The 24,798-nt window shown below is 45.7% G+C and overlaps 1 protein-coding gene across 2 annotated transcripts in view; it reads left to right on the top strand.

The window, feature by feature from the left end:
• MASTL (microtubule associated serine/threonine kinase like) overlaps positions 1 to 24,798 on the top strand; it is a 260,527-nt gene that overhangs the window by 112,018 nt on the left and 123,711 nt on the right. Inside the window, exon 6 of one of the 2 annotated variants that reach the window (XM_085631753.1) lies at positions 24,296 to 24,443. The exons of the other annotated variant lie outside the window; for it this stretch is intronic. Within the exon in view, the coding sequence (XP_085487879.1) occupies positions 24,296 to 24,443 (148 nt within the window). The remainder of the gene's footprint in view (positions 1 to 24,295; positions 24,444 to 24,798) is intronic. 2 annotated transcript variants of the gene reach the window in all.

Here is a 24,798-nt window from a genome sequence, read left to right as displayed (position 1 = left end):
GTGAGGACCTGGGTATATCTTTAATCACACACTATCTCCGTGGAGACCTGGGCATGTCTTTATTCACACACCATCTCTGCAAGAACCTGGGCATGTCTATAATCACACACATTCTCTTTAATGACCATGATAATAGTATAGTCACACACCATCTCTGTGGGGACCTGGGCATGTGTATAATCACACACTATCTCTGTGGGGACCTGGACATCCCTATAATCACACACTACCTCTGTGGGAACCTGGACATCCCTATAATCACACACTATCTCTTTAGGGACAGTGGTAATGCTATAATGACACACTATCTCTGTGGGGACCTGGACATCAAATATAATCCTTGGCACACTATTCATTGTGGGGAAATAAACATGAGTGCTATCACACACTATCTCTGTGGGGACCTGTGCTTCACTATAATCCCAGAATTCCTCTGCAGGAGTTGAGCATGCCTATAATCCCACGCATATCTGTGACTCCACCTCATCATCACTATGATCACAGACCATTTTTGCTGGAATCTGAGCATGACTAATATAATACACAATTTCTCCAGGAACCTGAATCTTTCTATCATAACTCACTTTATTTAGTGAGTTGAACATGACTATCATAACACTTTTTATATGGGGACTTGAATATGATTGTAACCACCTACTCTTTGAAGACTTGAACATAACTACAACTATACACTATCGCTGAAGGGAACTTGAATATAATCACACTCTTTCTCTATGGGAATTTGAGACTGATTATAAGTAAATATTATATCTCTCGAAACCTGGACATGACTATAATATTCAGACACTATATTTTGGATGATTTGAGCATGAGTATAATGAGAGAGACCAGGGCATCAATATAATCATGCACTATCTCTGTGGGGGCTTGAAAATGACTATAACAAGACACTACCTCTGTCAGCTCTAGAACATTTTGCACACCATATCTTGGGGGACTATTATTGTACAGCTATTCCAAGGTAATGATGAAGTAGATGCAAAAAAAAAGGTAATCTCAACTTGGTTTTCCCATCTGACCACACTGCATGCTTTTTGGCCTTTACTGGAATTTAACTATTCATTGTTTTCTTATCCCTCAAGTTTGTGAGAACTCAGCAAAAGACTAGATATCTGTAAATCCCTTTACTTGGACTTTATATACTATACTCTACTGAGAAATGCATTATCATTAAAATCTATTTGCTGGATGCTCCTAGGACACAAAGAAGCATTCACGTATGTTGACACTATCATGAAGCAAAGAAAAACAACATTTAGCCATTTGTTTGTGAATGTATTCATTCAGAAATGATAATTATTGAGTAAGTCCCCACAAGGATGGTAACACATGTTCAAGTCCCCACAAGGATGGTTCTGTGCGCGCGATTAAATAGCAATATATTTGCAGATTTGAAGCAGGATCCTATATAATGAATTTTTTCTTAACATTTTTCTGTCATTGGTATGTTTTTAAAACATTGGGAAAGGTTAGTCCCCACAAGGCAGGTGTTCACACATAGTCCCCACAAGGAGAGTGTGTGTGTGTGTGTGTGTGTGTGTGTGTGTGTGTGTGTGTGTGTGTGTGTGTGTGTGTGTGTGTGTGTGTGTGTGTGTGTGTGTGTGTGTGTGTGTGTGTGTGTGTGTGTGTGTGTGTGTGTGTGTGTGTGTGTGTGTGTGTGTGTGTGTGTGTGTGTGTGTGTGTGTGTGTGTGTGTGTGTGTGTGTGTGTGTGTGTGTGCCCCATTTACCAGGGGCTGACATGTGGCCAGGGTTTGCCAATTTGGGTTTTGTGTGTTTAAGGAAGGAACATAGGCACTGGGCACCTGATTGGCAGGAGTCCAGAGCACACTCAGTCAAAGTACATTCAGCAAAAAGTGGGGGCATACCATGCAAGAAATATGGCACTTTCTCACACTAGTCGGTCCTGGGTTTGTGGGTACTAAGGTGGTGGGAAGACTCAGTACCTATACACCAAGGTCCCATTTCCTGTGCATAGTTCTGTATTTGTGCAGAATCCCTGCAACAGTCTTTGTCCATAGCTTGACACCAATCCTCCCTTGTGACAGCTCCTGCGCACCCCACAAAAACATCTTGCACAGATGCAACTGAACCTTCGTTTTCACGTTCATCCACAGCAGGGCCTTGTACCACATGCCAATCCAGAGCAAGGTGAGATAGACCATCTGCTTGCACATTCTTCCATCTCTGGGTATGCTCGATCTCAAAACATTACTCCTGGAGTCTAGCAGCAAATCTCGCCAGCGCCACCAGGGAGAAAGATTTTAATGAGAGGCTTATGGTCAGACATTAAAGCAAAGTGCGTACCCCACACATACGTACGGAAGTATTCGACACCCCAAGCAGCAGCCAAAGCATCCCTTTTCAATCACAGGATAGTTTCTTTCAGTTTCAGTCAAAGTGCGTGAAGCAAAGGCTACTGTTGTTTCACCATCACAATGTTTTTGTGGAAGTATGGCACCCACCCCTATAGCAATAGCATCTACAGTCACAATGGAGTTGAGTTTGATCTCAAAAAGAACCTTCTCTGTTATCATCATAGGCTGGATAGAGCTTTTGCCACCACCTCTCAACGTCTTTGAAAGGAGACCTTTTAGTCTCCACACACTAATTATTTCTCATCTCTAATGCGCAACAAGGACAGTACATTTATTTTACAGCCGCCATGAGTTTTTTGTGAGTAACTCTTTGTATATTGTTCGTGTCAGGATATTATACTATTACCAGTTTGTTGTCTGAAGATTTATGGTGTTAGTTATCGGATTTCAGTATTGATTAGATCTGGTACAGATATTGAATTTTTTCCTTTTTCTTTTCTTCTCTCTTCACTTTCTCCCTTTTATTTATAAAAGGTAGAATGCTGTTTCACTAAGGTATCTAATCTTTTATTACTGTTCCTATTTTCTTGTTTCGTAATAGTCCCTGTATCCGGTTTTTATTTTACTATAGACATATATTTTACACTATATTTATAGTTTTCTTCTAATCACTGTTGTATGTTGTACCTTTTTGCTGCTATTTACTTCAAAAAAGTTTTCTTAAACTAAAAAGAAAAGGGGACCAATATGTACGCCTTACAAATTTCTTTCTTTATATTTGCAAACACATTTCTTGTGCCGCTGACCATTCAAACATCTTTCCATTCTTTAGTAGCACTCTCATGGACTCCGTCTTATCTGAATAATAATGTACACATTTTGAATAATATTCACTTAGACCCATAAACGATATGAGCTGGTCTTTGTCATGTGGAGCAGGAGCTAAATGTTTTGCTCCGAAAATGTCTTTTTTTTTTTTTTTTTTTGGCCTTACTCCACCAGCTGACAACTTATAACCTAAGTACTCAATTTCTTCTTTCAAAAAGGAAAATGTTTCCATCCTCAAGGCGAGGCCCACAGCAGCAATCCTTTCCAATGCAAGTTTAAACACAGTATTATGTTCATGAACGGATTTCCCAAAAATGAGTATGTAATCTTGAAAGTTCATGACATTTTCTAGGCCTTTGAAGATGTCCGTGAGCATTCTTTGAAACACACTTGCGACTGATGAAATGCCAAAAGTCATTCTCGTAAATTATGTTCCCTCCATGGTGATGAAAGATGTGAGAGGTTTTTAGTCTCAGTGAAGTTTGATCTGATGGTACTCGCTTTTGAGATCCAGTTTAGAGAAAGACCTTCCTCCCTTAAGCATCAAAACCATCTCATTGATTTTGGGCAAAGGGTAGGTATCAGCTACGACATTCAGATTGAGCGCCCTCAAGTCTACACAAAATCTGAGGCTCCCCTCCGACTTGCGTGTGATCACCACCGGAGAGACCCAACTTGAAGCCTCTACTGGCTGCATTACTCCTTGCTGTAACATTTCTTGAATTAAACCCCTCACTTCTTCACGCACTACCACAGGGACGGCAGCCTCCTTCAAAATAATGGGCATATCCCTTTAAGAATCCCAAGTCTTCCTTGAACACTGCACTGTTCGCATTAAGAATATTTTCAATGTATTCTTGCTCAACCACCATAACTTGGGACGGTGGCCTAGGGTTGACAATACTGTGAAAATCATATTGAAGGAGCCAACCCAGAATTGGTGGCTCACGCTCAGCTACATGGACCTTCCCCAAAATTGAGTTTTTGCATCCATAAAACCCAAAATGTCAATAGATTCCCCTTGCTAACCCCCTGGAGATATGTCCTTCGGTACAGTCCAGCCACCACCGATCAAACACAGCTTTAGGAATGATGGTATACATTGATCCAGTGTCGATCATAAGTTCAACTTCCCAATTGTTTATAACAAACAAAGCTTTGGGCCTGTTCTGTCTCTGTACATCTTGTGCTACTCCATCAACATCGCTCACCATAAGAATCCTGTCACTAGACTCAACATGACACACTAAACACACAATATATATAAGAGGGTCCAAAGGGGATTAGTTTAAGGACCATAACACCTTCAATCCCCAGCAAGTACAGAAAAACTAACAGAAGATCTTAGGTCCAAACATGACAGACAGAAAGTCCCTGAATGCTGTGAACAAGATGAAGACCTCTTCAAATAGTCAGTATATCACTGAGCCAGAAGTTAAGAGTCCATCAGCCCACCCTTATTGGCGGAGCTTCGTCATCTGAGACTCTGAGGGATAGAGGTCTGGGCCCATGATAACGAGCCAGCCGGCCCTGTTGGGTGCCCGTCCCAGTGATCCCAAAATAGAATAGTCTCCTGGCGCAGTGTATAGAACAACTATTGAGGACTCAGAAAAAATGTGCAGTGCTCTAACGTGAAAAGTGCATTAAAAACGACTACATGGGCAAAATATATGTTTATTAGGGATTGCTCAGGTGTCGTATCTAAAACCAAAAATAGTCTTTAAACAAAGATGACTATTTCCTGACTTGGTCTCGTGGGGTCGACATGTTTCAGCCGTAATGGTTGACTCACCCGGATTTCTTCAGGACCTAAATTGATTGAAAACAAGGCTACTGCAGGATAAATCTATTCAGTGAAAAATAATGTGAAAAAACAAACCCATCCTCTAGGATAATACGACGTTGTTATTAAATAAAGTGTGGCAATAGCCACCCTACCAGACTAACCATCTTTTTGCTCAGGTACAAGAGTTTATCTTCTTTCCTAAAAAGATTTGAGAAGAAATCAAACCATAAGAAAGGTCTCTCACATGCAAGTAACACAGCATCAATGACTCCTATCATGCAGTGCCCTTTTGTGCACTGTCATCGTTATCAAAACCATAGCATTGCTACAAATCAATAGAGTTTTTTTTAAAACATAAATTGGTCTCACCCAGCTTTCTGTGGGAGAAAAGCCTCCCCTCACCCGGCTGACTGCTCGGTGAAGGAAGCCCCGCTCTGTTAAAATGTAAGGACAAAAGAGAACAAGTTGCATGTAGATACTAGTCCCTTGATATTCCTTACAGTATATTCAACATCTCAAAACCACTAAATCCCTAACTCTGATAGAAAAGCCCCTCATGTGTGACAAGACAGACATGCCAGGAAAATTCTCAGTTCGTACAACTACCCCACCTTTGAATTTACATATTACTTAACATAGGCAGGAGCTGTTACTGGCCAAAATGGTATAATTAAAAAACAGAAACAACAGAAAGAAAAGACCAGGGGGCCTGTCTCCCTTCATACAATTGAGGAAGTATCACCCTCTCTCTATGGGCTAATGGCGTCAGGTCCCTCTGGAAAGGCGGTGCTACGCGCTGTATTATCTTTCATTAGGAGAGTCCAGTGGCATGATAATCTCCCCAAAACAGCCAAAGCAGAAAGTCTCCTCCCAACGGTACCAAGGATTTCCCTCTCCTTACCTGTCCGTCGGTACTTCGGACCGGACTACAAGGAGTGTGGGAGGTGACGACAGGAAGGAGGGGAATCCTTAAATACCCGTTCTAATTGGATCGTGACGGCATTCACGACAAACAGCTGTTTAGTGCAATCTCATGTCCGACCAGCATATTGAAAGGCGCATGCGTAATGGTGACAACACTCGACTTGATGCGCATGCGTGGTCTGCATAGTTATGAGAAGATAGTGTCTGTGCGCGCGCTAGATTTTCAATATACAAGGGAACCGGTGTCGGAATGGATAAATGAAATAAAACAACATTGTTGCCCATAACCAAACCACCAAGCATTCAGCGTTTATTAGAGTTAGAGTATGGGGATACTCTTTGTGAGAGCGTCGGCGGAGAGACAACACTCGATTTGGTGCGCATGCGCGGTCTGCATAGTTATGAGAAGATAGTGTCTGTGCGCGCGCTAGATTCTTAATATGCAAGGGAAGCCGGTAATGGAATGGATACATTAAATAAAACAACATTGTTGCCCATAACCAAACCACCAAGCATTCAGCGTTTATTAGAGTTAGAATGTGGGGATACTCTATGTGAAAGCATCGGCGGAGAGACACTAGTCTCTGCGCATGCGCCCGACTCAGGGTCGTCAAGATACTGACAGTAACCACACATATTGGGCAACCGGAGCAGGCATATGGACGGTGATTATGATTCATGCCACCGTTTCAGTATGATGGGCACACACACTAATCTGACTACAGGCAAACCCATTATACGGATACTATAACAGCTCTAATGCTGAATCGCTTACTCTCATTCCTCGGGCCCAATAATGTGGGGCATGCCTCGGTAGGTAAATTGAAGTCAAAACACGTACAAGAGTTATATTAATAAAATTCAGATATGCTGTCTGTAAGAATAAGCTGGCTCAATTCTCAAGACACGCTCTCATCATAGGTGTGTGGGTGTGTCTGAGATATTAGATAATAACCAACCTAGACGTTCTTCGTCACATCTATCTAGCCTGAAAGATATTAATAGATTCTGTAGGCAAAAGTCATATATACAGGATATGACAGTCCTTATCCAATGCAAGCCAGGGATACCCATAATCCTACGATCCCTCGCCAGTAAGGACAAGGTATACGGTGCTGTCCTTCATCCTACTGGTACTAAACTGAAGTATGTTAATTGTATCAAGACATACGGGTGTTCATCGCTATAGTGCCCTGGATGTTAATACTAATCTAGCTCATTGCCTTCATGATACAAAATTGCTCATTAGTGAAGGTATCCCTGATAGAGTACAGAGATGATGGTGAGCTGCACATATTATCATCCGCTTCCGATCGAAGTCCATGGAATATGGTCATTCAGGCCATGTGTATCCGTTTTCATTTTGAAAATCCATCTTTGTTCTCTTGTGAACAGGAATCTGGAAGTATCCGTTATGTGTTGGGGAATCAGAGGTCGTTCTAGCACGATCCACCTCAGATCATCGGCTTTATGTCGTTTAGCCAAGAAATGATCTGTGAGGCAAGTGGACTGTTTTTTACATCGGATCGTGCTCTTGTGCTCACTGATGCGGAGCTTAATCTTGCGTGTCGTGTGTCCAATGTACTTCAGAGAGCACGGGCACGTGATCATGTATATCACGCACTCAGAGTTGCAATTAGTGTGCCTGTTTAGTATCCAAGGGCGACTTATACCTATATCTACTGATATAGTCTTGGTCGTCTGAGGACTGACTATTTGAAGAGGTCCTCATCTTGTTCACAGCATTCAGGAACTTTCTGTCATGTTTGGACCTAAGATCTTCTGTTAGTTTTTCTCAACATGACACACCCCACGTTCCAATGCTAACAAAACTCTATTGCGATTAGGCCATTTTGCAAAGATGTGCAGAATGAGTAATCTGCCACACTTCCTACACTCCTTGTATTTGCAAAGCAAAATTTAGAGTTGGATGAATGACTAGAGGTGCCTCAACGACTGCAAATTCTTTTGCTTTGCCTAACAGTCCCACCATACTTGATGGACTTGCTAGTGAACTTGAAAGCGGTAAAGGGCTCCACTGGTTTACTGATAGCAGCCACTTCAGCGACACCTCCCTTTTGTTTTTTCCTCTCAAGTTCACGCATGCAAGAAGCAAGCTGTTCAAAAACAATAGCCATGTCAATGGCTTCCCTCAACATGGGATTTTTGGCTGCCCATAGCAGTTCCTGGATTTTCTTCTCTCTGCACTGAACTATCAATTGATCCCTTATTAGCTCGTCAGTCATAACCCCAAGTTTGCACTTCATGGACAGCTCACACAATCGTGAAACAAACTCATCAATTGACTCATCTACTTTCTGTGGTTGAGTATAAAATTTTGTAGCGTATCATGACCACGTTTTCTTCCCAACCAAACCTGACCTCCAGTCTACGTTTAGGTTAATCAAAAACATCTAGCAATGGTTGACCACCTGGGTTTGTAGCTTGAGGCAAAAATCAAAAAACTTGTCCTCTCTGCCTAAAACACTTAACAACGCCTTTTCTCTGTAAGGACGAAATTCCGACCAACCAAAGCCGCCAAATAATTATCAAACATTATGACATAATCCTCCCATGGGACTAGTGTTGGTGTTACAGACGTGTGCCACGTTAACTGCTGACGTACTGGCACGAAGTGGGCTTTTAGAAGTTTCACCCATTGTCACTCTAACCAAAAACCAGTATACGAATGTTAACTTTGAAAGACTAGGCAAACCTTAAGGGGAACACTACAAAAAAAGACAGAGGAGGATCAAAAATAAATGTAACGGTACTCTAGAATAAGAAATTGGGTATTGATCCTAAGTCATTTAAACATAAAAGAAAACTGCACCGTTTACTCAAAACCCTGACTGGTGTGCGTATCACCGTGAAGGGATGACACGCAAACAGTGTGCGAGCCACTTTAAATGTGTGTGAACTTCGAAATAATGCGAGCAAAAAGCATGTGGAGCATCTTGAAAGGCTTTCTTTCATCCACACGAGGGTGTGCATATCACCATGAGACAATGTCATTCGCACCAGGAAGAAAGAATGTAAAGGGGCGAGCATATCACTGAAGCCACTATGACACGCTTAAGGTGTGCGTCTAACCAAGAGAGAAAAACACCTGTGATGCGTCGCTCGACAATCTTGTCGCAGTAAATAGATCTTGGACGGAGTGCTGCAGCCACAGTACCGTAAACTAGTGATCCATCCTTCCAGATTGTTTCGGCTCAGCTCACCTGCCTCAGTTCACTCTACATGTAGGAATCGTTCCAGCCAGACTGCGACAAGAGCTTTAGTTGCAAGTACCTCAACAGGCAGTGTTCTGTTCGACCCTCTCAAGATGGTGTAACTTTAATGTATTGCGTCAGTGGAGCACTGAAATGCCTACCGCAGGGAAGGCAAAATCTTGTGTTCCGGTGCGGACAAGACAGCGTTGCGTTGACGTGTGACGTCGGTGGAACGCAGTGATGCGCTGTAAGCTTGCTCTGTATATACTATACCAAAATGAGGTATAGTGTGGACGGAGTCCAGTGGAACCCCAAAGGTAGGCTGAGGTAAACGTAGATGACACCTTACCCTCTATTTGTGGTCGTGTGGGTGAGCAGTAAGGCTTTATCAGAGGGTAGTGTTAAGTATTTGTTGTACACACTCAGTCAGCAAATGATGTCACACACTCAAAGACTGAACTCAGACCAATTTGTTTTGTATAAAAATGTTAAGTTATTTTATGTCTAGAACCAAGCCAAGCCTGACACCGCTAAGTGAAATACATGCTTTTCAAAATCTTATGTATTGTTTTACTATTGAATGCAGGTTCAAATGCAGTTGATTGAAATACAGGTGGGTCGAAATTACTTTTCAGATTACTTTTTAAGTTCCTTTTTCGACTCAGTGTGATATGCCTAGATATCACACTGAGACAGTTCCTAGAGAAAAAGTAAGTAAAATCAGTTTTGTACAGTTGTAGTCTTTCAGGTTTTCATACAAATCAACTCCACACTTTGACTGTTTTCCCATGAAAAATTGTTCTATGTGTTCTTGTGGAGGGAAATTAAGTTATCGGTTAACAGGTAAGAACTCCGTCTTTGGGTTTTGAGTTTCTGGGGTTAGAACAAGGGTTCCCCCAGGTTCATGGATGTACTCCCAAATCACCCTCAGCGGCACTAGGGCTGCTGGGTGCAGAGTGCTGAGGCCCAGTGTTATCCAGTGGGGGACAGGGGGCGTCTGGTTGGTGGCTGCTCATGAGCAGGCCACAGGGTTGTGGGAGCAGAGTGCCTGGTGTTAGGCTCAGGGCAAAGGAGGATCCAAGTTAGCATCCAAAGTACACCGGCAGGGGCGCCTGGGTGCAGGGTGCTGTTTTGGCGTCAGGTCCCTGTTGGTTTCAATGGGGATTCTCGGATCGTGACAGACTGCAGGCTCAGGAACGAAGATCTTCTGGAGGTGACCGCTGGCTGGAGAGTTAAGTTGGGATGCTGGGACACTGTCTGTTGGTCCACCCATGGCCATGGGACTTCGGTGCATGGGTGTCTTTAGTTATTGGATTTTCTTACTAGCTCCATTCATGGTCGGGGGGTTGGGGGGGATCCTCCAGAAAGAGACTGCAGGCATCGTGGAGAGGGTTGAGGCAAGTCGGAGATCACCAGATCTCAGGTCAGGATCTCCGGAGAGACCTCCTTGTGTCGTTGAGCCATTTGAACTCGGGCCGTGGGCGTCAGGTGTGGACTCGCAGATTTGGCCGGAGCCAGAGTCTGTTGGTGAACAAATCCGGTGTTCGCAGGACACAGTCTTTCTTGTGGAAGGCAGGACAGGTCCTTTGGATTCTTGATGTTGCTGGCTGTGGGAGACACCGGGATTTCGCTGGAGCAGGTTTGAGGCGGGGACAGGCCAGTAGGGCTGGGGTCATGTCTGTGGGCGTCTTCCTCTTCTCTGAGGAGGCAAGGTTCAGGGGTGCCTCTAAATACTAGATTTAGGGGTGTTACAGGTAAGTAAAATCTTGGGACCAATGGGTCCCTTCTTTGGGGTGGGTACACCCCCTATTATGCTACCCACCAGTGGGGAGGGGGCAAATTACTCCCTCTGGTTGGCTGGGTCCCCTCATCTGCAAGGTGGCAGGGACTTCATCTCGCCTCCCTTACCTGAGGGGTGGGGTTGGCAAAGGTGGGCAACACCTCCCTTCCCTCTCGGGGGTTGTCCTACCGATTCTCCCGCCCTAGTGGGGGGTCAGAACCAGTGGAACCAGTTGCTGGAAGCGGCAAAAGGCCTGGGGAAGCTCACAAAGGTGGCAACCCTTTGAAGCTTCCCTTTCGTGGATCCTGCCCATCCTGGGGGGGGGGGGGGGGGGGGGGGGGAGGCTTTGCAACTTGTCCCAGGATGTACCAAACTTCCCAGTTTTCAGTAAAGCCATCATGGTGCTGTGGAGTTTGTAATGACAGACTTCCAGAACCATATACTCTTAATGGCATTACGGCACTTACAAGGTCTAATAATTGGCTTAGATACTGTAGGGGTACAGGGCTCATGCACTTGTAACCTCACCACTGGTATAGTGCACCCAGCCAGAGGGGTGGCTGACCTATGCCAGGGCAGTGGGTTGTAGGCATGCAAACAGGGATGTGTGCCATGTCGACTCTTCACTATTTTCTGAACCAAAACACGCAGCCTGCAAAGGCAGGGTGTGTGTGCTTAAAGGTACAGGGCCTCTAAGGGTGGCACATTAAGTGCTGCAGCCCTTAGGGGCCTTTCCTGGCCACAGTACCCTTGGTACCTGTGGTACTATTTACAAGGGATTGACCTGTGGCAGAGAGTGCCAATTGGGATTTGTTTTTAGTGCAGTTTAGGGAAACAACCTAGACCCTGGGTCCTTATTTGGCAGAAACTAAGGGCACACTCCGTCAAAGCACATCAGCATTTTAGCAAAAAGTGGGGGTAACCATGCAAAAAGAGGGCACTTTCTTACAACTGGTAACTGCGACCGATGGTGAAGAACAGCTTGTAATCGATGTGAAGTCGTCTTTAACTTCATAAGATACTTCATGGGCACCTCCGACGGCTGGGCAGCTCCGATAGCTAGACAGCACCGAAGAATGCAGCGTGAACAGTTCTCAAATCTACGCAGGGATCCTTCGGATGGTGACAACTGGTAACCTTGTCGCAGACAGCGTGGCATTTCAAGGTAAGGAGTTTATTCATATACCATCCTATGCTTCGCGGTCCCTTCCTGGGCAGAAGTCAACTGACCAGAATGGAACCCTACTTTGAACAACAGACGTCATGTGGAACTCCGAGACAAAGAGATTCTATATGTGTCACTAAACAAGCACAGGTTAGTCACAATAGAGACCAATGACAGCCAAGGTAAGTAGAGATGTAGGGGGTCATAGTGGCACCGTTGGTTCACCTCACCAGGGGCATCTGGTGCAGGGGTGCCTTTCGATTTATAAGTCTTCCTATCGGGGCCAGTCGGGGAGGGAATCCTCTGGATTCACACTGCAGACTATTACTCCAATGGTGCGGTGAGCATTACTTTTTTCTTTTTTTTACAAAAAAAATCCTGTTTGGGATTTCTCTTTTTGCAAATAAAAGAAAGAACACTCTTTGCTACATGGCTGTCCTGCTGACGCTGCCCTGCAGCAAAGAGTCGAATGCAAGGCTGTTCCGGGCAATGCTTATATAAATGATCGCCTGCTTGGTGTTCATTTATAAATTAGGCAGGAGGTCCTTCTATCATGGAGATGGAGTAATTTTACTGGAGTTATTTACTCCGTCCCCATGGTGGAATGATAGGCCGTCGGTCTTGATTTAAAATCAGGCCCTTAATCTTAACTATATTGCCAATATATAGCTTCTTTGCTTCCTACATGAGTCTAAATATCTGTCATTTGATCTGCCATTGTCTGTAGGTAAATCCTGCTAGCCTGCATTGTACCGGTCTCTGTTTATTCACTGTACAGTAAAGAGCCAAGTTAGAGGGTCCAGCAGGTTTGTGATGAGGCAGTTCATGGGCCTCGTCTGGTATGTGGGAGCCACCCAACTGCTGAATCTACCTTTATGAATTAGCTTCCTGGTTGAGTTTTTGTTTCGAGTAAAACAACTCTATTGTAGTTTATAATGCAGAGAATTATTTCTGGTGAAGAGGATCCTTGGAACACGAACATTGTGTAAGCAGCTATAATAGTTATTTATCTGGAAGAATAAACTCTGCAATTGCAGTTGTGGTTCACATGGACCCAAAAAAGGGAGTAAGAGGTTAGTGGAAAGAGAGAAAGCAAATACAATCACACAAATATTGTCATAAAATACCTCTTAACCATCCAGGAAGAAAAAAGCTCAAAGCATAAAGTTAAGCATCTCAATCTGTGGCATGATTTCTGCAATGCGTGAACCTTGCTCTCTTTTGTTTCATATCCGTTTTACACTCTCACTGTGTCTGTGAGACCCTTAAGCTGACTTTAAAGTACTTGGAGGCTAAGAGTTAGTGGATCTCCCGGTCTCCATCTCAGGGCGATATCTTGTTTGGCTACCAAAAGCTGAAGTGTCGCCAGTGTTTGTGAGGCCCTAGTTCCATCCCACCCATCAATTATACGTAACATCACCACGTTGGGTTCTAGACCAAATCGGATTCCCAAAACATTACTCAAGAAGGTATATACCCTGTCCCCAGTATAACACGATCTTGGAACATTCGCATATCACACGTAGAAAAGAGCCCCCCTGTTGTCGGAATCTTGGACAGGCCGAGGTAGAAATTCTGCCCATATTCCAAAGTCTAAATGGATTGTGAAATACTCTGAAAATACTTTAAATTGGATGATCCTAAATCTAACTGATCTTGCATGTGTACATGAGACCATACAGTCTCCCGTCCAATCCTCATCTTCCGTTTCTCCAAGATCTTCCTTCCATCGTGTCTGCAAAACGATCGGGATTCCTGTTGAGTTAAAAATGAAAGATCTGTATTCTAGAGATACCTTTCGGATCCAGTTGACTCAACTGTTGGCTTAGCCTTTAGTAGGCTGAACTCCAGTACTAGTTGCATGCCATCGCTGTGGGATGCAAGTGCATGTTGGGTTTGTAAATGACAGAATAATTGAGTCTTGGCCAGGCAAAAATCTTCTACCAGGGCATCAAATGACTTGGGGGGGGGGGGGGGGGGGGGTTTGATTAAAACTTTGGTGCTGCATGAGTGGGTCGGTATACCACAGCCTTGCTCCCGCACTGCCAAAGTTGACCGTCGGCCGCCCGCCAGCATTGCTGTGGCAATTTCTTGATGGCCGATAGCAACTCTTGGCAAGGAGACCCTGTACAAAAAAGAGAGCACCCCATGTGGCTCAAACATGTCCAATTCCAGTCTAACCGCTAGGCTTCTCTATGCCCAAATATCCAATCACTGAGAGAAATTAATTGGGAAGTTAAATAGTAAATCAGGGGTGCCAAGACTATGCTAAAGCGGAGAGTGCCCAGACTACACTTATATGGAGACCTGTGTGTATTTAATCATCAATACTCAAGTTACTTCCCTAAACTCAGAGAAACGCCCCTATCGAGGATTGTAGGTCAGGGAAGACTTGTAAATGGATGGATAGATAGATAGGTACCAGGGCAGCAGCACCATTCTCTTGAAGAGAGCACTGCACCCCATAATGTTCGTTGGGAGGGAAACCCAACCCTCAAAGTCCCGCCTGGTGTGCTGCTCAAGAGGTGTTGCATTCTGATTACCTCCTGCACCAGTGTCCTCAAGGACCGAATCTTAAAGTATTAAGGTGCAATGTACTGGGTGATAACATCAGTGTTGTTCTGGCATGATCCACCTCCTCCCCACCCCTAGTTGCTGTCCCTGCTGCTGGTAAAAAAGATACACTTTCAGAGTATCTCTGAATATCTAAGGGTGAGTACCGATAGAGATTATTCCAGCACCCGACAGGCCTTTTAGGCTCCCTTTCTTGCATGCCAACTGTGAGGAGACCCCAAAGCCTGCAGACGTCAGAATGGTAAATAAAAAAACTAGGAGCTCTGAAGATATATGGCCATCTTGGAATCCTGCTGACCCATCTCCTTTTCTTTAACCTGTGATTATCCTGTTTACAACGTTTATCAGGCTGAGCTGATAGGCAGTCTCCTAGCCAGCTATGTAGACGAAAGGATAAATACACATTTTATGTTTTATTTCTCGTAATTGTTACCCCTCCACTACCAATAATCCCTAGTAAAAATTCTTGACAACGTTTGGGGATCTTAGTGTATTGCAGGTGGTTTCTGTATTTGCAAATGGCTATTAATGTAGTGTGTTGTAACATAAGTCTATTGTTGAAAAAAAATTAAATAATCGAAATTTAGGGGCCAGTTACGATGTTGTCCGGAAACTCTTCCAACCAAATCGGTTTCGGAATAGTCTATGACCGAATCAGGTTCTGTGAGTCTGATCAACCAATGACGATGGTTCCGTACATCGTTCGGTCAGAATCACATTGACTTCAATGGGAGCCTATGTTCCGAACGAGAACACAGGCTCCCATTGAGAAAAGGGGTGGTTGGGGAAAACCATGCACCCTGTGACTGGCACCCCATGGTGCCTGCCACTCTGCATCATGGTAAAGAGGGGTCCCATGAGTACCCCCACGGGCCCCAACCGGAGCCCTCAGGGTGAAGGGGGGGTCTGCTACGGGCCCCCAAATCAGATTCTGACAGCTGTTTCGTGTTGGGCAGACCAATTCGAAACAGCTGTCCGAATCGGTCATCGTAATCGCTCGGTCAGAAACCTTATCCATAGAGCTGTATGATTAGGCTCCGAACTGCTTAGGCTGTCCGAATCCCGTTTGGAACCGAATCCGACCGCCCCAACGGTTTCCTTGCATCATAATCTGTCGCTCGGAAATCTGTCTAGTTCGGTCGGAAACATCAAATCGGATTGCAAAAACAACAATTGATGTACAGAATGCAGAACAATGTCATACATTCACCCCAGTACAGAGATCTGGGCCTAAAACCATCGTTTTTTTTTTTTGCTCACCATGCCATTCCAGTTTGAACCCAGTCATATGCAAATCAGTTTTGACCCTGTGCCTCATGGGAACAGTCCAGCCCGAACTGCCAAACCATGTCCTCCCTGGACTGGAACCAAGCATCCTAGGACCAGTTTCGGGGTTTCACTCCTCTTCAGCCAGAATAGCTTGATTCCAGTGGCATGGAGAGCACGGGACTCACGTGGTGACCAAAATAACGATGGATTAAATCCAGATCTGTGACTGGGGTGAATGTTTTGCCAATGTGCAACATTCCGTCCATCATCTTGTGTGTTTTGCTGTCCGCCATTTGTGGGAAGGGTATGCCCAGACGTGGGTCCTGTGCTCACTACGCCACTGGAGTCAAGCTATCCTGGCTGATGAGGGGTGAAACCCCGAAACCGGTCCTAGGGTGCTTGATTCCGGTCCAGGGAAGACATGGCTTGGCAGTTCGGGCTGGACTGTTCCCATGAGGCATAGGGTCAAGACTGATTTGCATATGGCCATGTCTGAACTGGGGTGGCGAGGTGAGCAAAATAACAATGGATTAAACCCAGATCTGTGACTGGGGGTGAATGTTTTGCCAATGTGCAACATTCCGTCCATCATCTTGTGTGTTTTCCAAATCGGATTCTCATATTCCGAATCCCGTTTGGAGCCTTTATAAACGACATCGGAATCGGCCCCTTAGTTTGAATGTATTGGGTTTAGATAATTGATTTGAATATGGACATGCATCATTTTAGCTCACTGCCCAGAAATGCAGCAGTAATCATTCTTATACTTGAGTGGCAGAAGTGTCTTTATTTTTTTGAATTCTCTGTCAGGACCGGAGATGAGGATTATGCTATTCTTTCTTCACTTTACTGAATAGCAGCCATTTAAAGTCAAACTTACAAAAAAATAAAAAACTACCATTCCCGTGGAACATGGAGATTTACCACAAAGTTAACAATATAGTGTCCATGGATAGTGTCCAATCCATCCCCACCAATCATGGAGCTCCAATCTGTTCATAGTCTTCACTATCCATTCCCCCTCTTTCTTCGCTGCTCGTAGCCAGATAAGTGTGGTTTTTATTAGGGGTGGACGGAATTTGCGAAATCCACTTTCGCAAATTATCGCGAAAATGTTAAAAATTATCGCAACATGCAGAAATAGCGCGAAGATGCGGAAGTTTTTTTCCCGCATGTTCGCGAGATTTTCTGCATGGTTGCGGCTCGCCAACTTACCCATGTGGTTGCTCATGGGCGTGGCCATCTTGTTTTCAGTTGTCTTGCGGTGCATGATCGCGAGAAGAAAGACGTTATCGCGCGACGCATGACGTCACTGCGGGCGCGAGACAGCGCAAATGGCTAAAAACAATACAACATCTCATGGAGAACGCGACCGGATCAAGAAAACTTGTCGGCGAACGCAGGGATTCAGGTAAGGCGATCGCGCACGAGAATGTATTATTTTACAGCGCGAGCAAGAAAGAAATTATCGCCAAGCTGCGGAATGCGGAAATTTTGACATTTTCGCGCTCTCTGCGGAACGCGAATATGACAAATTATCGCAATTTCAGCAAACGGAACGAAATTTTCGCCCAGGCCTAGTTTTTATTACCTCTGCTTATGTTTCTAGAATGTTCTTTAGTATATGCTTAAATGCTTTTTTATAGCCTTGTGGCGCTCACTATTGTATTATTTGTGTTAATATGCCCTTTTTCTGGCCTTCTGGCAATGATTACTTAATTTGCCTCACGCGTTGCTAGTGCAGGCTTGACTGACTTCGAGCGCGGATGCGCACATTGATCGGCTCTCACGCCGGTTCACGTCTGGCTCGGTTTGCCTGGTTCTTGTTTTTCCCTACAGGTTTTTCCTTTGTTGATTCCTTATCGAGTTACCAGTTACTCAGGTTGACTCGATTCCGGCCGTGCGAGTGCCTGAGCTCCCTAACGGCCGTGTACCACGGTGCCTGGCTTGGCGGGGCATTCCTCCGACTGCCAGAGTGTGCGCGCATGCGCCTTCAGCGCGCGGTGCGTGAGATCGGGATTCCGCATGTTCTGCGCATTCCAGCAGAGCCGCAGTGCCGCAGGGAGCCTTGGTCGCCTGTCTGACTACGCCCGTTCTAGCGGGTCTGTATTGCTGGCATTAGGCAACTTGCTATTACTTACGCCCCTGTTGTAATTCCATTAGGCAGCTTTGGTGATCTTTCCACCCCTGGGGTCTGTACCGTAGGCCGTATTGCGCTCCTTTTGGAGTCAGTAGCATAGACCCTTAGTGGTCTTCAGGGACTCTCTTTAGGCAGGTTGCCCTCAAAGTATCTGCACCAGGGCTGCAGGGCCCCGGCTTCAAGCCCACCTAATTGCGAGCTTGGCTCGCCCAAAGTAGAGGCTGCCACCCAGCCCCCCATATCGACTTCCCCTGTCGCCTCATACTTACCAACTTCCCTGGTCGGATTCTCATTACCCTGCCGCTATGGATCCTTACCGGGATGACCAGGGGGAAGAGGTCCCTCTCTCTGCGCTACAGTGAGACGGTGACTTTTATGAGGCAGTAGATTCATCTATCCATAGGGCGGTCCCTGAGGCTATGGCCCCCTGGAGAGTTGCCTGTCCCGCCAATTTGCGCAAGCATGCAAAATATTGGCCAAAGCCACCCCTAACTTGCCGGCCACTACCCTGCCTGGTGATTTCCCCCCAACCCCAACCCGCTGACCAACAGCCTCCACCAGCCAAGCGCACCCGCGGCACCGGGGTAGACACTGATGCTTTTGACCACCTCAAACAGGCTTTTCTAGCCAGTACCTCCCCACCAGTACCCCCCACAGACCCGGGTGATGGCGATCACAGGGATACCGATGACGACGCTGGCCTGTCTCTCCCCTGGCGCCCCTCCCGCCCCACATCCACCCAGGATGACCAGGGCCTTTGCGCCTACATGCTAGACCCGGACGATATCCTTCAGCCGAGGTCCTTGGACTGGGCCCCCTCCGACAAGGTTTCCCAGTATGTGGTGAGCCATATCCGACGGCCCCTGGAACCTAATGTCTGTAACTGTGTTCGAGCAGAATGCCTACGCCCATCCCTAGAGGGCAAAGTGGCCTCAACACCTGACATTGACCTCCGTATGGCCACGTTCCTTCAAAAATTTGTTAAGGACCCAAAGAAGCGTTCTCCCTTCTTCCCTTCTAAAAGTGGGGGCTGTCTGGCACATTTTTTCTAGGCGTGGACTTCCATCACGTGGGATACCTGGGTCCTGCAAACGGTACAGGGATTCCGAATAGAATTCCACAGGGAACCCTCACAGCCCGCTGCTCCGCTGCCTTTGCTTCTTGTCGGCAGACGCCGCCTTAGTCGGTCAGAAGGTCCAATCACTCCTGGACAAGGGATCGTTCACAGAAACCCTGCCCCATCCCAGAGGTTTTATCAGCAACCTCTTCCTGGTGGACAAGACGGTTGGGGGTCAACGGTCGGTTATCAACCTCCGCGAATTCAACGAGTGGCTGGTCTATCGCCACTTCAAGATGGAGGGGATCCACCTCCTTCAGGATATCCTCAGGCCTCACGACTGGATGGCGCGCATGGACCTCACGGACGCCTACCTTGCGATTCCCATTTTCACTCCACACCGGAGGTTCCTCCAATTCTTCTGGAGGGACGTGACATATGAATTCACCATGCTGCCGTTCGGCCTCTCCTCAGCGCCTTGGCGCTTCACCAAGGTCCTCCGGCTGGTAGTAGAACGCCTGAGGGCATCAGGAATGGGCTCATCGTGTACCTCGATGACATCCTGCTGATGGCCCAATGCCTGAGAGCACTCTCTTGCCAACTTCAGACATCGGGCGATCTCCTTCAGAGTTTGGGGTTTGTCGTCAACGAGGCCAAATCCACCCTGGTCCCCGCCCAGAAGGCTGTTTTTTTTGGGTTTTTTGATCGACTTCGTAGAGTCTTCTCTCAGCCTCCCGTCCCAGAAGATGACAAAGATCCGACACGAGATTCGGAGAGCTCTCACTCAAACACGGATCACTCTCAGACAACTGGACCTCCTAGTCTGCCTCCTCTTGGCCTCGATCCAGGCCATATTTCCAGGGCCGCTGCATTACCGGGCCCTCCAGTGCCTCAAAGCCTCGCACCTACGCAGAGCCCTCTCCCACACACAGAAAGTGATCCTCTCGGTGGAGGCCCGGGAGGAACTCCATTGGTGGCTCACCAATATGGAAGCTCGAAATGGGAGAGCAATTTTCGGTTCCGCGCCAGATATTGTTATAGAGTCCGCCAGCAGATCAGGCTGGGGCGCGAGATGTGGCGAGTTAACCACGGGAGGTGTGTGGTCGCCACTAGAACGACGACTACATATCAACTGTCTGGAGCTCTTAGCGGGCTCGTTTGCAATCCAGTGCTGGACCAAGGACGCGATCAGGTCCTGCGTCGTCCTCAAGATGGACAGCATTTCGGCGGTCCGGTATATCAAACACCTCTGGGGCACCTGGTCAAAAGCCCTCTCGGACCTAGAAGCGAATTTCTGGCAGTACTGCATCGACCACCAGATCGCCATCACGGCGGAATACCTTCCCGGGCAGGACAATCAAGCAGCGGACTAACAATCACGCCATTTTCACGATGTGAGTCTGTGGAAGTTGCACGCGGGAGTGTTTGTGGATCTCCAAAGCAATTGGGGTCCCTTTTCAGTAGACCTCTTCTGCTTCCCGCTTGGATCACCAACTTCCCCGGTTCTTCAGCTAGAGGCAGGATCCCGTAGCGGAGAAAACTGATGCGTTCCTTCTGGACTGGCAAGAGGAATCCGGCTACGCCTTTCCCCTGTTAGCCATGATAACGAGGGCTTCGGCCCAAATTCGCCGCCAGGGGCCGAGCGTGGTGATAGTAACCCCGAATTGGAGGTCACATGTTTGGTTTCCAGTTCTTCTGGAACTTTCTTGGGATTCTCCAATACCTCTCCTCCACTTTCCAGCTCTCCTCCTCAATCCCGACAAGGATCCCTACCCGCTCATCGTGCAAGGCTCCCTAGCCCTGATGGCGTGGCGAATTACAGGGGATGATGGGTGTTCCCAGGCCTTTTGGGAGCGACTGAGAAGTTCATGTCCAAGGCCTGGGCCCACAGTACCGTAAAGCGCTATCGCTCCGCCTGAAGAAGGTGGCATCGTTGGTGTGTGCGACGGGGTCTTAATCCCGTGGCAACAGATGTGAGATCTATCCTTAATTTTCTGGCCGACTTAGCTGAGGACGGTCTGGCTTACAGAACCATAAATACCTTCGGTTCTGCTATTTCAGCAGGCCACACCATGGTGGACGGGTCCCCGGTGGGAGAACACCACATGGTCTGTCGCCTCCTTAAGGGCATTCGCCTCTCTGTACCTCCGGAGCCCCGGTATTCGGCCCTCTGGGATGCTAACCAGGTCTTGAACCTGTTCCTATCCTGGAAGCCGAATAGGTTCCTTGCTAGGAAGGAACTCTCGGCGAAGCTGGACATGCTCCATTGCCTGATCTCTTGCAGACGGGTTTCGGATGTCAGGGCCCTGGACATCTCCAGTAGGATCTTTTCACCTACGGGGGTTACTTTCACAAACCCTAGGCGCACCAAGTGCGGGACGAAAGCCGTTTCATATCCCGGATTCTCCAAAGCTGTGTGTTATCTCTTGCCTCAAAGCCTATGAGGAGATGATGTAGGAGTTCCGCCGTCCCGGAAAGCGTCCGCTGCTCATTGCTATCAAGAAACCTCATAGGGCTGTCTCTTCTCCCATGATCACCCGTTGGGTGAGATGGGCGATGCAGGAAGCTGGCATAGACTTACATGCCTTCGGGGCACATTCTACCAGAGGGGTGATGGCCTCTAAAGCTTTTACCCTGGGAGCTCGTCTGGAAGACATTCTGAATGCAGCAAACTGGTCTTCAGACTCTACCTTCAAACGGTTTTACTTTAAACCGGTAATTCAAATGGCTCACTTGGTGGTGAGCAAGCTTTACACGAGCACAATTTTCGCCTCCGGTCCTGACCTAGAATGAAAAATTTCCTAGCTATTGGAAAGGAAAGTTTCAATTCTATTAAGGACTCTGAGGCGAGGATTATCCCACCCAGGGAACAAATTCTTTGTGACTTTCCCACCCTCGTAATGGAGTAAGTAAACCCTCTTGTTCACTTATGTTGACATTGATTGTGCATGATTTCACTGAAGGTGTTTTAATGTGGTTTCCCCTACAGGGCTAATACTTAGCCATGGTTGTCACCTAAACTATGTTGTTTGCTTTCAGCAGGAGATTTCAACAAACAGGATTCATGAAGCGTCCCTGCTGGCTGATCTTGAACGACAAAAGAGGGAGAATGGATAGTGACAGAGGACTATGAACAGATTGGAGCCCCATGATTGGTGGATATGGATTGGACACACTATCCATGGACACTCTATTGTTAACTTTGTGGTTATTCCCTATGTTCCATGGGAATGGTAGCTTTGTTTTTTTAAAGTTTGACTTTAAATGACTGCTATACAATAAAGTGAAGAAAGAATAGCATATTCCTCGCCTCAGAGTCCTTAATAGAATTTAAACTTTCTGTTACGATAGCTAGGACATTTTTCATTAGCTTTCTTTTCTGGTCCTGTTGTTCTGGCCAAAATAGAGGCTATGATAGCATTGATTCCTGTTAAGCTGTTCAGTGCTTAAGGGGTTTTATGTTGCCTCTACTTCAGGGTAGTCTACTACGGTTTCTCACTGCCTAATATTTATATGGCTTCCTGTGATTTTGTAAATGGTTTATTACATGTTTGTCCCTCGTTAACTTATTTTGCTGCATCACGTTATCCATGCACTTTATTAAGATTTGCCTGAATGGTTCTCTAGCCCCATAGACCCTATTTTCCCGACCCTAGACTGCTGCATTACTAGTACACCAGTAGCACCACACTGTAACATCACACTTCAAATGCTATACCACAACTATAGCACTAGTATTATACAATGGGCAGCAACAACAGCATCAAAAATTCAGCATTTCAGTACTGCACCTGTAACTGACATTACAGCCCCAACACTACATTTTTACCACGATTTACCATCTTGCATCTAATTGCATGCTAATGTTGGCCACCCTCACATTCTGACAAACTTTGTAAAAACCTACAAGGCTCTGAAATGTTTAAAAGGCAAAGCATTACACTGAACTACTAAATAGACAATATTGACACAACTGCTACGATATTAGAACTGCCGCACATGTCCTGTTGTCCGTGGCTCCTTATTCTCCACTCTGGGGCCAGACTACAGCATAAGCATTTTACCCAATCAAACCTTTGTATCTATTTGTATTTGCCTTTTAAGTTCTGGCGTAGTTGGGCACAGCTTTAGCTATTTTGCCAACCTCATTTAATAAAAAAATAATATATAAAAAATACATACTTCTATTAGTTGAGGTTTTGGGTCTGCCCTATTCATCCATTGGTTTGTTCAGCTTACATTTAGATGTTGCTCGTGCCCACTACAGCATTCTGCATGGGGCAATGTGTGTCATAGTTCAGCCATTGACACTTTTGCACTGTGTGTGACAATGTTTTGACTGATCTCATGTTCACAACAACCTAAAGTATTGCACTTAAGTGTCTAGACTGATGGGCCAATTTGTTACTTTACCGATGTTTTGTCTTTCGACTTTTTATCTTCTTTTTATTTTTTGTCATCTTTGTCTTCATGGTAAAGACATTCAAGTTAGTATCTTTTCTTTGCACCATTAAGAATCCTATTTTTCTAAGATGTCAGTGTTTGTACCTATTCTTAGTACTCCTGCTTGCTAGGTAGCCTCTGCACTGTTCTATTAAATTTATATGTGATGGATGCATCTTTTGCATTAAACATTTTTATTACGAACATATGGCTGCCATTTAGGTGGTGGTGTTATCTTGTAGCCATTCTGATGAATACAGCTATTTCTCAGGATACTAGGAGTTTTGGTGGAGAAGGCCTGTTGCCTTGTTTTATTTTTTTACACTTCATCTCCACTCTGATGTCCTGACCTGAGTTGTACTGAGAGCCACCAGAGATGGCAAGCTTGTCAGCCAGTTAGGCTGGCTGCCAGTCACGATGGCTTTGTAGATGTTGCAGCTTGTTTTGAAGCTGGTGCGGGACGGCAAGGGGAACCAATGGAGTTCCGTGTTGGGGGGTATTTGGGAAATGTGGTTCCATTACGTAATCCCTTACTGAGGTTGCTGCTGCATGTAGCTTGCTATTGTGGGCTAGTGTTTAGTCTGGGAGACTGAGGGCTTCAACAACCGTTCTGGAGTCATTTACCTGAACAAATGGTTTCACTTTCTCAGGTAGAGAGAGCATGTATCAGGCTTGTTTTGTGTTGTTGGCGAAGTGTTCTTATGTGATCAAGTTGTTTCTTAAATATGAAGACAGGTGTGTAAAAAGTTGCGATTGTTTCTTTCTTCTGTATTATAGCCAACACCAGGTGGTGGGAAAAGGCATCCTCCAACTTTCCAAACTCCTGCTGCTATGTCTGCCGACAATATTCCTTCAACTTTCTGCACCCCGATGTCTGTGAACCTCAAGGAAAAGTCACTTCCATCAAGTAAACTACTAGTATCCTGTACGTATAGAAGTATTTTGGTGTGAAATATAGAAAAGAAAAATATTTAGATATTAGTTGCTCTATATATTAGTTAGATAGTGGTAGTTGGGAATAGTAAATTTATCATATTCTTGATTATTAGGCTGGTGCTGATGGGTTTTAATAGTTTTGAGATGTAAAAACATGAAGTTGAGTTCGTCCAGTCTGAATACTGTAGACACAGTTTGAAAGTTAATGGCTAAATTGGGTGCCAAGACAAGAACTGCTTAGTTATTTATGACTGTTGGTGGTTTTTAACTTTTGGTTGGACAATCCCGATGTTTATGCCTCGGAGGTTGAGAGACTGTATGGAGATCTGCTTCAGAGAAGAATT

The sequence above is a fragment of the Triturus cristatus genome, chromosome 10 (genome assembly GCF_964204655.1).
Source record: "Triturus cristatus chromosome 10, aTriCri1.1, whole genome shotgun sequence".
Taxonomy (NCBI): domain Eukaryota; kingdom Metazoa; phylum Chordata; class Amphibia; order Caudata; family Salamandridae; genus Triturus; species Triturus cristatus.
Note: the sequence above shows the minus strand (reverse complement) of the source record. Positions and strands in the feature narration are given on the sequence as shown.